Below are 17,259 nucleotides of genomic sequence, written 5' to 3'. Positions count from 1 at the left end.
AGCATTTTCTATAACGATCTTATATACTGTTCTCACCAAACACAATAAATTCCCTACATTTCTGAATCGCTTCAACTGTTTGGACTAGTTTCAACTCATTTTGTTAGGGCTTTCATTTTCTGCTTCAGAAATGTTGTGTTGTGTGACATTACAACTCATTGTGGCTGCCTAAAAATCTAGGAAAAAGTTGGTTCTGAACTAGGACTATGGGTATTGTCCTGGCACTGGAATGATAGTTTTTTGGGGTTTTTTTGAGTATAATTTACTGCTTTGGAAAACAGTGTATTCTTGAGTACTAATGATGGCATTGATAGCAACTCTTTTTGTGGTCTGTAAAGTAATTTGGACTGACTTCTTAAAATCTTTGATTCTGGAAGCTTTGGCTGTCTAATGATATTTAGAATCAAGGTCAGAGGTTGCTCTTAACAAAGTCTTTCTAAATCGTTGACTCATAGTGTGGTATCATTTCTGCCTAGCAGTAGCTTTTCATTGTAGTAATTTGTAAGACTGGCAAGAATTAACTTATGGTTGTGACATGCTCTGAATATGCAACGTATTATATGAACACTTACCAGCACTATGCAAGTGCTTGTGTGACATGCCTGTATTGTGAAAATGTTTTTTCAAATGGATGCAAAAGTGTTGTGGGGAGGATAGTTCTGTTTCTTTCTTACCAACAGTACTTTTTAATTACTTCTTTTCTAGATAATGGAGGACAGACTTTGGCAGGTGGGAACAACTGGCCACTGAGAGGAAGAAAATGGACCCTCTGGGAAGGAGGAGTGAGAGGAGTAGGCTTTGTTGCAAGTCCTTTACTGAAACAAAAAGGTGTAGAAAGTCATGAACTCATCCATATCTCTGACTGGCTGCCAACACTGGTGCACCTTGCTGGAGGACATACCAATGGCACTAAGCCTTTGGATGGCTTTGATGTTTGGAAAACTATCAGGTAACTTGCGTGTCAAATCACGGAGTCAGCGTTCTGGTATGAGAAGAATTTCATCAGCCCAGAGAACAGAGCTGGAACTTGGGAGCAAATATTACATGTTCCTTTCTCTAAAGAAAGGGAATGTATATGCGCAGTTCATTTTACTGTTCATGAGACAATTATCCAAGTTGCAAATTAATACTAGTCACAGATGCAAAAACTCTATACGGCTCTAACTTGGTATGTTGAATTTATCAGTGTGGACACAGCAATACACAAGCATGGAATACTTTTTCAAGAACGCTGTGTGATCCAGAAGTACATTAACTGATTTTGCACAGCATGGAGTACAAGTTAGTAAATTTTATGGACCCAACCCTGCTCTCTACAGAGCCCAGTTGGGCGTCTCTGCAGTATGCATCTGTAATTGAACATCTGGGAGATCTATGCAGACATTAAACTCACTGAGGATGGATTCCACTTTGATGGTGTGTTAGCTCAGTACAGGACCTGTCAGGCTGGCTCTAAGTGTAACCGTTTGAATAGGTCCACATCATGCTGTCCAGTGTCTCAGACAGCCTGTGAGGTTCAGTACAAAAGTAAACCTGACTTGGTTCCTAAGAGGTCATGACGTTGCTCCTGATTTATGCAAGCTGGAGCACTCAGGACTGCAGTGCAGACATGCTAAGGTGGCTGGACAAAAGAGGTAGCTTAGCTCCAGCTGGGTTGGCACCGAGACCAAGCTAATGACTTTTACTGGGCTCTCTCTGACTTTGTGTACCTCTCATGCTGTCTGGATTAGCTGGGGTATCCCAAACCCCATTGGTTCAGGTCATAGAGAGTCTTCTGTGCATTAAAAGAAAAATGAGTTAAATCTCACACATTTTTTCCTCTGGAAAAGAATATTAAAAGTGGTATCACACGTGCTGGATACTGGGGGCTCCGGGCACATCTGAATGTGTGCTTATTACTGGTGCACTGGGCTCAGCAGAGTAAGTAGAATAGAATGTAGAAGAGTAAATTAAATGGGCAGTAACAGTAAAGCTGATTTTTCCTATGGAACAAACTATCAGAAGAAGCTCTGGTGTTGCCCCTTTGTGAGATCTTCAGTCAAGACTTGTATTCAGTCAGTCCTTCATCCTTCAAAGCTTTTCTTTTATTCTAATGTTCTTTTACTCTACTAAAATGTATTGCAGAGTCCTTAAAATGTGAGTTTCTGCAGAATTTTAAAATTCTGTGACTAAACCTTAGTTTTGCAAAAATTGCATGGTGATGTTGTCTTAAATTCCTTTCTACCTGTTCTGTGCTTGCATATAATGTATTCACTGATGGGGCTAAATCCTGTTGTCTATGTTCTTAGAAGTTATATTTACATAGTTTTAATTTGTATAAGAATCATTTAGGATGGAGTGTTTAATACTACTCAAGCAGAATAGAAGCACTAGCAGTTCTGTTTGCTACATGCCATTCATCTGAGAATTAGTGTTTTGTTTCTTTTGATAGTCTTTGTTTTGTTTTCATAGCAGTCAGACAATATTATATTCTGTTACAACCTTTTTTTCCCTTCTCAGGGTTCTTACCACAACCTGCAGGAGAAATGTAGCTATTTTCTGCAATTTTCTACAGAGTGCTTTGCAATAAGCACTGATTTTTGTGTGTCTGAGCATCCTAGACTGTGAGTTAGTTCCTAAACAAGCGTGAACAGCGAGTGTTTGTGTTAGGGACTGAGATGAGAAATGGAGTGTTAGAGCAAGCAGAGTTGAACCCACCTGCTCGACTCTGGTTAGCCCTATATAGACATTGAAGTAGGAAAAAAAGAAAAAAAAGAACAAAAAAGCCAAACCCAAAAAGCCAAAAAACCCGGATATCTGGAGTTCAGAATTGCTTGTACTTTTAGTAGGTTTACTAGTTTTGAAACTGCTGAACTTGGTTTCTTTCTTAGTGCCGCCTCTGCTTCTGAGCAGCCATGGGGTAGTTCTCGGTACTTGCTGGAGTTTGCAAAGAGCTCATGGCCTTGTGCCCAGGTGTACTGTATGGCTCCCTTCCAAGTGGTAGAAGATAAGGATGTGTATAATTGAGACCAGGGACCATTAACTGCCAGGAAGGAATGGAGACTCCTGTCCAGCCAGAGACAGTAAAATGTTTTACATGCCAGCGTTACTGTGGGAAAACTTATCAGCAAGGTCCTGGGGTACTCCTAAACCACAGACTTTTATTTCAGTTACCAGCAAAATTCCTGCCTAATTCAGATTCAGTTTCAACCAGATATTCTTTGTCATGGACTGATCTTCTCAGATCAGGTTACTTCGGCAGGGAAATTATACATGGGGAAGGATAGCTACAGCTGTGCATCCCCTGCAGGCTCCTGGCACTTGAATCGTATCTCTTTGTGGAGGAACTGAATGCAATGTTTACTGGCATTGCTAGTGACCTCCAGTATTTTCTGTAGTGCCAGCCGGAGGGCCTCTGTCCAGAGGGAGGGAAAATGTCAGTTTTTGTGGACTGTTAGGCTGATCTTTGGCTGACCTTGCAACTGAAATGTCAAATTTCACATGTTTTTTCCCATGTAATCAGGAGAAATGAGTGTATTAAATTTCATGATCATAACTCAAAAGGTCACTTGAATATTGGATAGCAAACAGTGAAGGCACAGCGCCCTTTTGGTGACATCTGATGGAAAGTTCAAATATGTTGCTCATCAGGAGTGAAATTAAATTTTGCAAAGATTCTATCTCATTAAAAAAAAATAAATTAGTAGCCAATCACTGTGTTACATCTGTATTTTTTTCAGCCCAGTTTAATACAAGTAGCTGCGTATGCTTCTTGTGGGTGTGTTGGTGGGTTTTTTTCGTGGACTGTAATCCTAAACCTACTATTTCATATGTGTGTAAACAGAGCGAAAAAGGTTGTAAATTTGGAACGTTGATTTAGATATTCAAAAGAATGTATGAGACAATGCAGATACTCTCAGAAGTCACAAAAATATTGTATGCATTCCAGTATCTGTTTGATCTCTGTCTAAAAACGGTCAGTTTTCTAAGGATGCCTTCTGAATATGTTATTTATATAATAAATAGAAATAATATGATTCTGAAAATAATTACATGTAAATATAGAATTTTTTAATACAGATTATTATATAAATAATACAGGAATTATATTTTAATTCTGAAATCCTAAATATAAATTCTGAAATCCTAGACCAAAATGAAATTTCTGTAATGATTTTAAGATGATTGGTAGTCCAAATTAAGCATTGCGTTAACAAGGCACTGTCTAATATGGAGTTCTTGTAGTAAATAGAGGTGCTGACAACCACACATCTTTACAACTGTTTGTTTCATGCCTCCTGTACTTAATTTTGACTTCAAGAACTAGAAAAAAGTTCATGGTTAGGAGCAAATGCATGAAAAGATGTTAAGTTTATGAGCACGTTTGTCATGGACAACAATGTCTTCTGCATTCTTTTTAGCTAGCTATACTTTATGTTTCAATGCATAAAACTGAGGGAATATGATGTTCTTGTTCTCATTGTTTGAGCTTCTTAGGTGAAAATTTGCATGCTACTTAAAAGCTCTTTGACAGGGACTTTGAACTTGAAAGTTTGTCTGCTGTTTCAAAATTGATCTGCTGACCTGGTAGTGTAGGAAATACTGTTGCAACACAATGAGAGACCTAATAGAAGAGGAAAGTGATTTTATTTATAACAGAAACTGAAATACAAGCTCGTTTTACTCACGCTTTCACAGTCTCACACTCTCATTTGCCAAAAGGTGTGTGTCTAAGAAGTCTGCCCAGCAGCCAGGCACCAGGGCAGGGGTTTTCAAGCCATCCATCTGGCAGCCAGACACCGTGACACTTGTGACCAGATGTTGGACCCAGGATCTGTTGCAATGGTACAGAGGTCCAGGGATGCCAGCTGTGAAGTCCTTCTAACATCTTCTGTGTTCTTCGTAGGCTGGTGACTATGCACAGGTCCTGGTTATGCCTTTTTGTGCCCTTTTAGTACTCCTCCTGTGCCCTGTCCCGTCACTGTTTTGACTCCCCATGTCCCTGTCCTGTGAAACTGGCCTAGATGTGTTGGGGTCTTCCTCACCTACTAATCTGGATGTTAACACAGGCCATTACAAGAGCCCTTTCTCTGCTGCGTGTTCATGCTGTTGTCTCCACAGGCAGATCTTCCCAATCTTTCTCTGTTGATACAAATCTTGGCCTTTCTGCTAGTTTTCTACAGTAAAATATAACAGGCCACCAAAAAAACTTTTCTATCCAAAATTTTGTTGCAGTGTATCTTTAGACCAGTAGTTCCTAAATTTCATTTTCCAACAAGTACCTTTGAGATTAGATTTAACTTTCCCTTTAATGTCCCTAACTTCTTTTTAAAATAACTTGGGATAGTATCACTGTACCAACCCATTTTTATCCATCAGCCCATTGCAATCTCAGGTATAAACCTTCTATATAAATCATAGTAGATTGCACTTTTCTAGTACCTTAGATTAGCATGGGTAACACCACAATATAGCTAGAACCTCTAAAACTATGTATGTATTAGAAATTATATCTAAAAATACAGGATAATTTCACCAATACATTTTACAAAAATAGTAACTGAGAATACAAAGAAAAATTAATGGAAAACAACACTAAAATACAACTAGTCAAGGAATCTAAATCATACTGAATGTTTCTAAGCAAGCATCTCAAAACACACTTGCATTTTTAAGAAACATCTGTTCTCCAGATGCTTGCTGCTCTGTTGAACTAGATACACAAGGCAAAATAATTTTACTTACGTAGAAATTTGCCCTGATTGATACATTGTTTTGAAGTATTTTGGTTTTCAGTACTGAGTATCTAGTAGGTCTGTGTTCAGAGAAAAGATTTTTATTAGCAGGAAAATGGAAAACCAAATGGAGCACATGAAGCAATGTGGTAGGCACTGAGAGATTCAGGATAAAATGCGGTGCAAATACTAATACTTCTTCAAAGCTTTTTAGTGAAGGTAGGTTTTCAAGTTTTACTCATATATTTTTCAGGCCAAGTTTCAATTTTGTTTTTTTATAATGTTGGAAATAACAGAATTGACTAGATGAAGTAAATGAAGCAAGATCAATTTGAATTGTTGTGTACCAAATGGTTACATTCATTTTAGGAATTAAAAACCTGTTTGAAAAAAATTTTCATTGTTGTGGTATAAATTAATGCTGAATAAAGAGCAATGTAAAGCTGTGGGTAATGTTTATTTCCAACATATCTTAAATATATTTATTTTAAGAAAGTGTGTACAGATAAGACCCAGAGAAATACAATATATGGCAAGTTTATAAAGGCTCAGATTTTGCTGAGTGACACTGAGGATGTTTTTGTGCAAGATAAACATATTTACCCTGGAAAACCTTGGATTCCTTCCCAAGGACACCTTCTGCCTCTTTAACAACAATAACAACAAAAGTGAAAGATTGCATGTAGATGTTTGTTCACATTCACTAAGGAGTAACAGATCTTTCTGTATGTTTTAAAAAATTTGCAAAATGGAACGCAGAGCGGTGTTCTGAGCACAAACTATCTGATTCTCATACCAGCTCTGAAGTTAGTCCATATGTTTTCATCAAGATGTTCTTACACAGATGACTTTTTTGGAAGACAATACCTTTTGACTGCTTAATTAAATAGTCAGTCAGACGTGGTAGAATAATAGCCAAACAAAAAAAAGTTCCTTATTTTTAGGGAGAGGAGCAATACATTAGAATATTGGAGCCTAAAAATAAATACTCTTAAAATTAGAGCATTGTAAGATATGGGTACACTGGAAGATACTAGAGGATCTTATTGCTTTCTTATTCTAGCTCTGTTGGCTAGACTATATTCCTGATGCAAAATATTGTTGGCAGAGCATCTGCCATGGTGAATCTGGAGTTGAGGCTGTGTCTTTTGAGGGGACTAAGGTCAGCATGGAGCTCTATAAATGGGAACGAGGACAGAATTTAGGCACAGGCGAAGGGAATTCTGCTGCAAGTGTAAATTCTCTATTTGTTGTCCCCAGGACCTTGCTTCTGTTTTCCTAATGTCCTTTTCTGTCAGCCAGCCACTTTCTTCAATGTACAATGCCATCTTCTTTTCCCTGGCTATTGTTTTGTGGATAATATATGCTGGTTATAAACCTTCATTTTGTGTGTAACAGAGTTACCAGAATAACCCCTAAACTGAACAAGCAGTTCAGTACCAGTTGATAGTGCTACAGAGCTTAATACAGTAATACCATAAGCTTCAGGGAGTGTATCTTGTGATTATATAAAAATCACATTTCCGAGTTACTAATACCAATATTCTATCCCAGAAAAAAATGGATTAAATAAAAATGTCAGCTGCAGCATGAAAAACTTAAATGAATGCAGGTGTAATCTTTATATTTTGTGTTCTACCTACTGTGCAATAACGTTCTTAGCCATTTTTAGTTTACGCTATCCACCCTCCAGATTAAAAGCCTAAAGGAAATAACTTCTAATGATATGATAGTAATACTAGTCTGCTCGAACACCATGAACATCCTCAGTTCTAACTTTCTACCTAACGTGGTACTATATGAATATTGGATGTATAAACAGGAGAAGCATGTAGGAATAAGTTACTTCCTTCTTCAGTATTTGACCCTGATACTAGATACTAGAAGATACTAGAATACTTAGCATAATTCTAGTGTTTGCTTTCTTTCAACAGGATACTAGAAAATATAGATACATCTCAGAAACTGCAAAATTAGAATGTCTCCCCAAGCAGTTACTGCAGAGTTATTCACATGCTATGAATTTGCATCCTAGTTTAACTTGTGCTAACTGGCTCATGTTACTACTACCTATGAACAGATGGCGAAAGGCATACTTCACCACAGCTGTAGTTGGAGCATCTTAGAGACAGTAAGAGTCAATTAAATATAAGCTAAATTTTGGTTAAATAAAGCCAAGCACACTCGTTAGGAGTGTGACTTCTATACATACTAGGGTGCAAGTGGAGGAGTTAACCTTTCACATGCATTTTGGGAAAAACAGTTTTGTGTCAGTTCTTATACACTGAATCACTAACACTGTAGGTTAGTTATTGTACTTCCTTTGTGTTAATTCCAAGGCTGTGTTGTCTGAATACATTTAATCTTTCATCCAATCCTCCTTGTTAATTTTGTACTTATTCAAAATGTGTAGCATTCAGAACTGATTTTAGGAATCAAATAGAACAATATTCATTTTAATTAGTTGTCATTGAAAAAATAAAATTACAGGTAAATATTGTGTAATTATATACCATATATATTAAAATAACAGTCATTTTTGAGGTTTCCACTAAGTTTTATATTACCTGACTTTTTTATCCTTAATGTCAAGTAGTTTAGAGGCCCTAGCTGAATTTTCAAGTGTTATAATGAAGCTCCTTAATAAAAAGAAAACAATTTAAGTTATTTGGAAGTTTCTAAAAAGATGTGTTTAGGTTCACTGTCAAATAATAAAATATTGGTGTGTCATGAGGTAGCCAAGCTTCTTTCTAATTACATCTACCTACTCATGTTGCTCTTTATAAGGAGTATATTTCTTATATTTAGTTTTTTAGGACTGGGATTTGCTTAACTCAGAGAATTTATGGGTAAGTTCGGAGGCTCATTCTACACCATCCCTATGAATCAGTGGCTTGAAAAAGTGGGATGATTTCCCCCCCCCCCCCACAAGAATGTTCAGAGTATTTAAATAATCCTTGTGACCTCAATTACAAATTGAAGGTGGTTTTTTTTTGAGGGGCAGCCAATGACTCTGGTGTTTTTTTGAGGCACCCACCCAAAATGCTTTCAGCACTTGTTCAGGTATGCAGAGGGCATAGCAAGTGCCATGCCAGCTTACACAGCAAAATTTGGTTTTTGAAGTTGGTTATTGTAAAACTCTGCTTTGATAGAGCCAGTTCTGTACTCTGTAAACTTGTGAATAATCCCAGTAGACACCAGTGAAGTCAGGGAAGACTGATACAGAGAAAAAGCTGTTGCTATTAGGCTCGAAAAGAGCACTCACATTGAAGTTGATAGCAATTAGTTTATGGTTATGAATGTCCTTCTGTATTAGCATGACGAAAAGCCTTAAAATACTGTAGAAGGAAATTGATGTTTCCTTTTGAAATCTCTCCTAGTGAAGGAAGACGGTCCCCCAGAGTGGAACTGCTGCATAACATAGACCCCATGTTTGTGGATGACTTCCCATGTGAGTATACTACTGATCGTTCAAGAGTTATTAAACATACAGTGTATCTTCTGAACACTCCTTATTTTCCTTAAGTGAAGTATTTCCTGCGAGGTGAAACAACATAGAGTAGGATGCATTCTGTTTTAAAATACAGAGACATCATCCCCCAGCTGCTGTAAGTACTGACTGAATCATGATCAACACGCACTTCCTATTTCAGAGAGGTCTGAAGCACTGCTGACTAGTGAATAAAATACTCTGGGACATGGAAATGTTCAGGAGCAGCCATGTGCCTGAGGTGCACAGGGAGGCACACTGCCAAAAAACTCTACCAAACCCTGTCTTCAGTGCTCCAGGTTGGCAGGTAGCTCCCAATGAACGGCTTACCCTAGCACGTCTTGATACATCTGTATCATATGACCTTGCAAATGGAAAACTTGAGTTTGTGAGCAGCTGAGATTGCTTGTGATTGTGATTGCTTTTGTTCCGTAGTCACATGAATTGGAGCTGAAGTTTGCCAATTCTATAGCTCCTTAAGCACCATCTGTTTTATGATTCAACATAAGGACTACAAACTTTCCAAGCAGTGATTTTTTTCATGCAGAACATTGGAACAAGTCCTTTCTGGTGTTTTCGTAGCATTTCTGTATTTCATTAAATAAAGAAATAAATCCAGGCAGAGGAAAAGTAGTGCAGCGGGGACAGTGATCTGCTGCCTGCACGATAGACACACATTGTAGTAACTGAATGGAGAGGGGTAAGGCGGCCTTCTGCAATGCACATCTGGTTTGGCAACGCTTTTCTCAGAAGGAGCAACATTGTACCTATCTGGTGCTGGCTGGACAGCACTGCCTGCAGATAATTCCAACATGCTGATGGAATTGAGCTGTAGCTACTGCAGTTTCCCTTCAAATGATATTCAGTGAGTCGCAGCATTCCTGTACGATGTTATGCTGTGATGTGATATGCTAAATCATACTTCAGAGACCATCTTTTCCTTATGGGAACTGCTGTGATTGAGGTCTGCGGAGGTGTTTTGAGTAGACAGATTCCTGGTATAAATAGAAGGGGGATGATCAGAGGAGGTGTTCAGGAGCTGAAGTTCGGGAAATACTTCTCTGGATTTTTTCCATGATGCCATCCTCTGATGATACTTCACCATTTGCTACATATACCATGTCCTTACTTTGTGGGTGCATTGCATGAGATGTGGGCAAGGAGCAGGGCAGGAGGGCAGAAACTGTAGCAAGTGGAATTTTTACTCTGGATGAGATGTGACTTTTAGGCATCACAAACAGAGGAAGGGGTATGCATGCCTGTAAAGTTACAATGTTTTTATGTACCTTTCAAAACTGGAGTAATTAAAACCAAAAATGTTACTCTTCACCGACATGTCCTTATGCACCATGTAGGGTTTCCCTGTCACTTCTCAGCAAAGGCCTATAATTTTGGCAAGTTACTTTGTGCCACCTGTTTTACTTTCTCCCTTAGTAGCACTTTTGGTCAGGAACAGGTACAGTTGATCTCTGAATTAGTATGCCTTATCTTTTTCCTACTTTGATTTTATGATACTATTCTTAAAAGGATTTGAGAGTAAGTAACTGTATTTCTGGTAGGTTTCACAAGATGTATCACTGTTATACATGACAAAATAGACATTAAACTGTACTTTTTCAGATCACTGTTCTTTTAATTATCGTACTGTTTCTAATGCAACAGAGCATGTTAATTTATAGTCCACTGCTGGGGACAAGAAATCCAGCTTTCTTTGTACTTCATCTGTTGTTAAACCAGCTCAATTTCTTAGAAGTTAACTGGAAGTTGGAATGGGTTTGTGCTTTGCAGGATGAGTCATTGTATAATTATGATTCCGATTTTGACCCAGCTAGTGAAATTACACTTTGTCGTATAAGAATTAAAGTTTCTATTTAGCAATCTGAGTTATTAAGAGTAGCTGTACATATGTGTAACTCAGCCGATTTCTACCTAATGTCTGTTTTTCATATATGCGAATTGACTAATAAGTTTAGAATTAAGATCCAGATAAATTACATTGGTGTCTCTATAATGGATAGATTAGGGTGAGACAAAGTTGGAGTATAGAAGTACTTTCATATTTTCAGCATTCATGGGTCTTTCTGCGTTTTTAAAAAAAAAAAGGTCTTAAAACAAACTGCCCCCTTCCTGTCACCAAGGTGATAAACTGTGTGTCTCTTGGGAGTCTTGCTCTTTCCTTGGGTGTTTATTGTTCCCTTGTCCTTATTGTCTTGAGATCAGAGTACTGTTTTGCGTAGGATGGTAAAATATGTGCATGTATATTTTGCGGGGTTCTTTCTCACCTCCTGTGTAGTCTTTGGCCTTCTTTATGCCCATCTTGCCCTTGTCCGAGTCCACTTAAAAAATCACATCACCTAAATCATCTTGTATCGGGTGAAGTATTCGTATTATACTAATACTTTTTTTTTTTTAGAAATTGAATTAGAAAGTAAAAAGATGACTGAAAGATCTAGGTTAGTCAAATCTTTGGATTTGCAGAGTACTGTGGAAGGGCAAAGAGGAAATTATATCTCAGGATACTGTTAAACATAACCAAAAAAACTTTAAGGGTGTTGTGGATAATCAGGCCAGTTCAGATCATAATATTGTTAAGGAAGACACTATACTGTTGTAGTTGTGCACACATAGGGCATGAAGTTATTGTTATACTTGCATTCAGTGCAGGTTCAGTGCTCCTGAACTCTTGAATGCTTTTGCATATAATGTATACATTCTTTCAGCATAATATTTTTACTTAATGCATGCATTTATCTTCATCTCTTTCTGAATAAACCGATACTATATCTTTTTTGTAGCATGAATGATGGGATATCTCATGTAATTAATTGATTTTTTTTTTTTTTTTTTGACTGAAATAGGAAAAGTGAGCTTTGTTCTGTTCATTTTTTTTACATTCCTTCAGGGAAGAATTTGTGCAAAAGCTGTAATTGATTAAGGTCAATTGAACTGTTACAGCCAAGTATTCAACACAATATTAAGTTAAAGGTAGGAAATGCTATCTTGATTACAGAGCTAACTACATCTTTGCTGCTGTGGTCTGTTAGAACTGACCTTGACCTACGTGGTTACCACTTGGAGGATGACATCACATAACTTTTAAACTTCTTAGACTGGACACCGGTTTCTAACCTCTGGGCTTCAGCCAGGATTACTCCAGCAGATCTGATGAATCTACTGATCAGCATCTATTGGGCTGTTTTCAGGAGCTCATGTCCCGTGGTAAATACTATACCTCTACAGTACCTCTACAGTAGTCCTGTATCAAAGCACTGTACTTCTCTCCTATTGTTAATACTAAACACTGTAAGAGGGAAAACACTGTAAACTGGTGTATCTGCAGTTCCATTTTACTAAAAAAATGCTGACAGGTCTTATTTCACTGACTCTTTCAAGTAATCCACTTCTCTCTCTCAGAGGGCAGACTTTCTTCATTCAAATATAAGCCTTTCCAGTGGCCTCAAACATGTCGCAATGTTCTGGACTGTCATTTCTCAGTTGTCGTCTTTAGTGCTAATATAGGGATTCCTGTTCCTGGCTGCAGACTTTCCCTGCAGGCTCCATCTGACCTGTGGCAGCCCACTGGGGTGATCTGGGTTATAAACAATCTTTTCTCTCAATGAGCTGATCTGGTGTGCATTGTAGACCTACAGCGATTGTGATGGAATGAAAAACTAGGGTGGGATCTCCAAAAACTAGGTTGGCGAGGGGGGTGGGTTGTGGTCTTTGTGCAAAAGCCAGTCTGACAGTGAGTTATTGCCAAGGTGGCCAGCCTGTCCTCTCCCTTTCTCTCATCTTTTCTTCCTTCCCTTGAGTTGGATCTGCAAACCACATGGCAACGAGTCTTCTGCCAGATCAGCCTTCAGACATCCTGGGTGGCAGGGGAAAAGAGGAGGAAAGGTGTCTGCTGCATCAGCCAGCTGAATCAACTTGCCCTGTAGCTGCATGACTGGGAACAGGATGGGGATTGTGTGGATGGTGGAAGAGGGAAGTACTGGCTGCAGGACCTGGCAGCTATATTGACTCAGGCCACTGAGGAACCTCAACCAGAGGTAGCAGTTTCATGGAGCTTGAGCTAGTGTATGTTGCTGCTGCTACCAAAGATGAAATGCTGCCTCCCACAGCACCTCACCACCCCTCCCCTCTCTTGTGGGTCACCAAAACCACTCACACAGCCAGGCTATGAACCAGGTCAGGATATTGGTTCAGATTTTAGTAACTCTTTTTTTTCTTTTCCTGCGGATGTATCTTGGATATGTAGCCAAGCACTCATTTTGGCACAAAGTATGGGACTAGATGGAATTTTGGGGGACAGGTGAGACTAATTCTGTTGACTTTGAAATTAAACCCTGAGGTTTCTGTTTCATAAAGGTGATGAAGTGATCCAGCAGGTTCCTGCTGGGGATGCACTTCGCTTCCTCCCCTCCCCGTTCCCAGCCACAAGCTCCTGATGCTTCTTTTGCATCCATTCTGCCATTCGTGGATACCTCTGCAGACTGATCCAACTTACTAGCTTGGTTTTCCTCTGTCAGGTGGGTTGAATCTGTTAATTGAAGGGACTGATGGATGCCAGAGGCAATGCAAGGTGGGGGCGAGGAGGGCTGTGTGGTTGGAAGCCAGGAGACAGAAAGAGCCAACCCTCTTAGTGCTGTCTGGAGAGCTCTTGGAACCAGAGCCCCAGGGGGAAGGAGTGGGGAACCACACCTTCTGGCTGGACCTTGCTGCCCTGAACTATTCTGGAGAGCTCTGCAGATAGACCTGGACCCACACTGCTCAGAAGTGGTTGCTCCTCTCTGTCCTTGCTAAAAACTGTCACTTTTGTCTTTCTGGTGGTTTCTTCATCACCCTGTTGATTACTTTAAAAAGTGATGAATATATGTCTCAATTGCTGTGTCTCAGTGTAGACTGGTAATTTATTAGAGAGTTTGTGATTACATAAAAGCAGTACATTGGTATGAAAGATCTTCTTTCTTCCAGGTTTGGGTCTGAAACAGTCACGTTTTCTGTTAGTTTTAAGAGCTTTACAGTAAAATAGGAAAATTAAAAACAGAAAGATAAAATTATGTTGAAACAGAGCACAATTTTCTCTGTAATGTATAGGTTAAGAAAGCACAAATAAAATGCATAAAGTAACTTAACAGTTGCATAAATCAAAAATCTGACTTACACTGTTGGAAGAAAAAAAACCCAAAATTGTTTTGCCCCATTTTTGTAACTTAGTCTTAAAAAAAAAAGGCCAAGTTGTTGATGGTTTGGCAGCTGTGTGCGTGACGTCAGCTCTTCCATTGTGAGAGATCTGTTTTCTTTTAGACAGCCCTATGGCATTTCATCAAGTTTTGGTGATTCAGCTGAATTAAAAACCAACTGGATTTGAGTCTAAATTCCCCTAGCTGCTAAACCAAACATATTTCTGACCACACAGTCATTGCTAGATGTCCTGTCTTGAAGCAGTACTGAAACTTTATATCCCACAGAAGGCAATTTTATTTTGAGAATCAGGACTGAATGACATGGTGAAAGAAGATGTACCCTTTAATTCAGAGTTTTTAATCAGAATCTGTCAGTACACACTGTATTATTTTTTAATCTGACTTGCTAAATTTGTTAATGAATTTAGTGAATTTCACAAAATCTTGTAGACTACACATGTAGCATCACTTTCTCTTCAAAAAGGATTTTACTTTCTTTAAGTTAGAAAGACATATTCAAAATAATTATGTTGTTGGGTGGGGCTGTTTTAGGCTGAAAAAACTTTTACCTTCATTTAAAATTCCAGACTTAACCATAAACGAAAACTTCAAAGGCATAATAAAATTGTAGGCTGCTAATTGTAGTCAATTTATTTTGAAGATATCTATTCATAGAGGCAGACATCCAAGACAGAGAACTTATAAAAACATTTTCTGATTTTTTTCCAAACTTTTATTTTCCTTGAGCAAAACTAATCAGACTTTACAGTGGTCTCCTTGACATTTGAAAAAAGGCATTACCTCATATATTGCACTATTAATTGCCAAAATAAATGATTGCTTATAAAAAGCTAGATCTGCTGTGTGCAGAATGAATATATGATATATCACAATAGAGAAACCATTTCAGTTCTGGGACTGATGTATCATTCATGGGCATTAAAATTGCATTATAATGGCTAAGGCATTATATGTTATATCTATACGTATACTAAAATGATTCATCTTGCTTAAGGAATAGACACTCTAGGCTCCTATAAGCCCCATTTATTACTTACTTTGCCCAGGTGAAAGATGATTCCAGGACTTCGCAGACAAGAAGAGATTTCTTCCCTGATTTTATTACTGATGAGCTATCTGTTTTAGAATTATTAAAAAACAAAAAAGTGAAAAAATAATCCCTGGTAATGGATTTACTCAGTAGCAGCCAAAGATTTAGGTACGCATGGATGAATGTGCTGTGTGGGCTTTGAATGGGATAGATATACTCTATGTCTGTGCCAGGCTAAGACCTGGAGTCTGCGCTCGGAGAGTCAAAATGTACAGAAAAGTGACCAGTATGTTTAGCCAACTGAGCTTACATAGTGACAGCTAGAGTGGGAGAATAGTCAAAAATGGAGAAGACGACAGATACAGTCTTCGCTTCTCCGAATTTCCATTCCTCTGCAAAATTAAACATGGCACATGCTGACCACCTGTACTCTGTCATCTTTTCATTAGAAGTAAATCATAAATTGCAATGACCCCATGTAAGTTTGCAAGGCAGGAGTCACCAATATGTGACCCCGGAGCTGCACGTGGTCCTCAACCACTTCACACGGTGCTTTCATGCTGGTCTGGCAGTTTTGGGCAGAGCTCAGGTCTGCTCCCTAATGCGAGGCCACCATTCCAGCCAGCTCTGCTGCTGCTCACGTCAGAAATAGGTGGTGGTTTTCCTTTGGATGTTGGCTATATGAAGTTTCTGGGGTGTAGCTCCTGCTATCGGAAATTTTGGCCTGTGGTTATAGGTTGCTTTGGCTCTCAGCCCTCCTGTGAACCATCCATCACTGCAGTGTTCAATACTAAGGGTATGGGAATTACACTTCTGGTGAGTCTCATAAATACATGTTTCCTTTGGGATGCAGATAATCTCTCTTAGAATTTAGAAATGTTAAGTTACTTGATAAAGTGTCTAATGCCAGTATCATGATGGGAAGTCAGAAATCCCCCGGTGCTGCTTCATTTTTATGCTTCATTATATCCTACACCTATTTGAACGTAACACTAACATTTCATATTTTTATGCAGGTCTTGACGTAAATGTTAGATTACATTTTTCAAATGAAATATCTCTGAGCTGGAAACCTGTAAAGTTTTAATGGTGCACAGGATGTTAGAGTTGGGTTATATACTGCTCAGTTCTCTTTACCTTGAACACTGCTACCTTACAGTGATGCAAGTCGCACTTGGGCGCTTCACATATAAGGCCTCCACAACGTGACCTTTGATGTCTTCTATAATTTTAAATACTATTCCATTCAGTTCAAACCTGTTTTCTGGAAAAAATAAGATTTTGAATTTTTTTTCTTTATTTTTTCCAGCAAAAGTAAAAGTCAATCATTTCCCTTTGCTCTCTCTCATTTTGTGAGGTTTGACCTTGTAGACTGTATTAAGAATTTTGCTCTTATTTACAATAGCTTTAATTTTTTTTATTCTGTAATTGTAGAAGAATGTAATAATCTAGATAAATACTTTGCCTTGTTGATGTTCAGAGGGACTTTTTGCAGCCATGAGTAATTCTGGATTTTACTGAATAGTTTGTGTGGTCTGCTTTTTGTAAAGATATAATCTGTTGTAAAAATCAAGATGAATACTTATTAACAAGAACAAGAGTATTTTTGTATGCTTACTGTTATTGAGTTAAAAAAGAGTATGCATTTTGAAGTATAAGAAACGGAGCATAATATTCTAGTATAAATCTTTCCTTTGGAATCAAACATTACTATGAGAAAGCTGAAATTAGAAAGGATAATAGTTGATCTATGTGTTCACAGTGTTCATCTAAGTGAATGAAGATAGGTGAGCTTCACTGGGTGAATTTATCTACGGC

At 38.3% G+C, this 17,259-nt stretch overlaps 1 protein-coding gene across 1 annotated transcript in view; it reads left to right on the top strand.

The window, feature by feature from the left end:
* ARSB (arylsulfatase B) overlaps positions 1–17,259 on the top strand; it is a 68,645-nt gene that overhangs the window by 32,021 nt on the left and 19,365 nt on the right. Inside the window, exons 5-6 of the mRNA XM_075410682.1 lie at positions 706–949; positions 9,095–9,165. Of these exons, the coding sequence (XP_075266797.1) occupies positions 706–949; positions 9,095–9,165 (315 nt within the window). The remainder of the gene's footprint in view (positions 1–705; positions 950–9,094; positions 9,166–17,259) is intronic.

This window comes from Opisthocomus hoazin, chromosome Z (assembly GCF_030867145.1).
Source record: "Opisthocomus hoazin isolate bOpiHoa1 chromosome Z, bOpiHoa1.hap1, whole genome shotgun sequence".
NCBI lineage: Eukaryota > Metazoa > Chordata > Aves > Opisthocomiformes > Opisthocomidae > Opisthocomus > Opisthocomus hoazin.
Note: the sequence above shows the minus strand (reverse complement) of the source record. Positions and strands in the feature narration are given on the sequence as shown.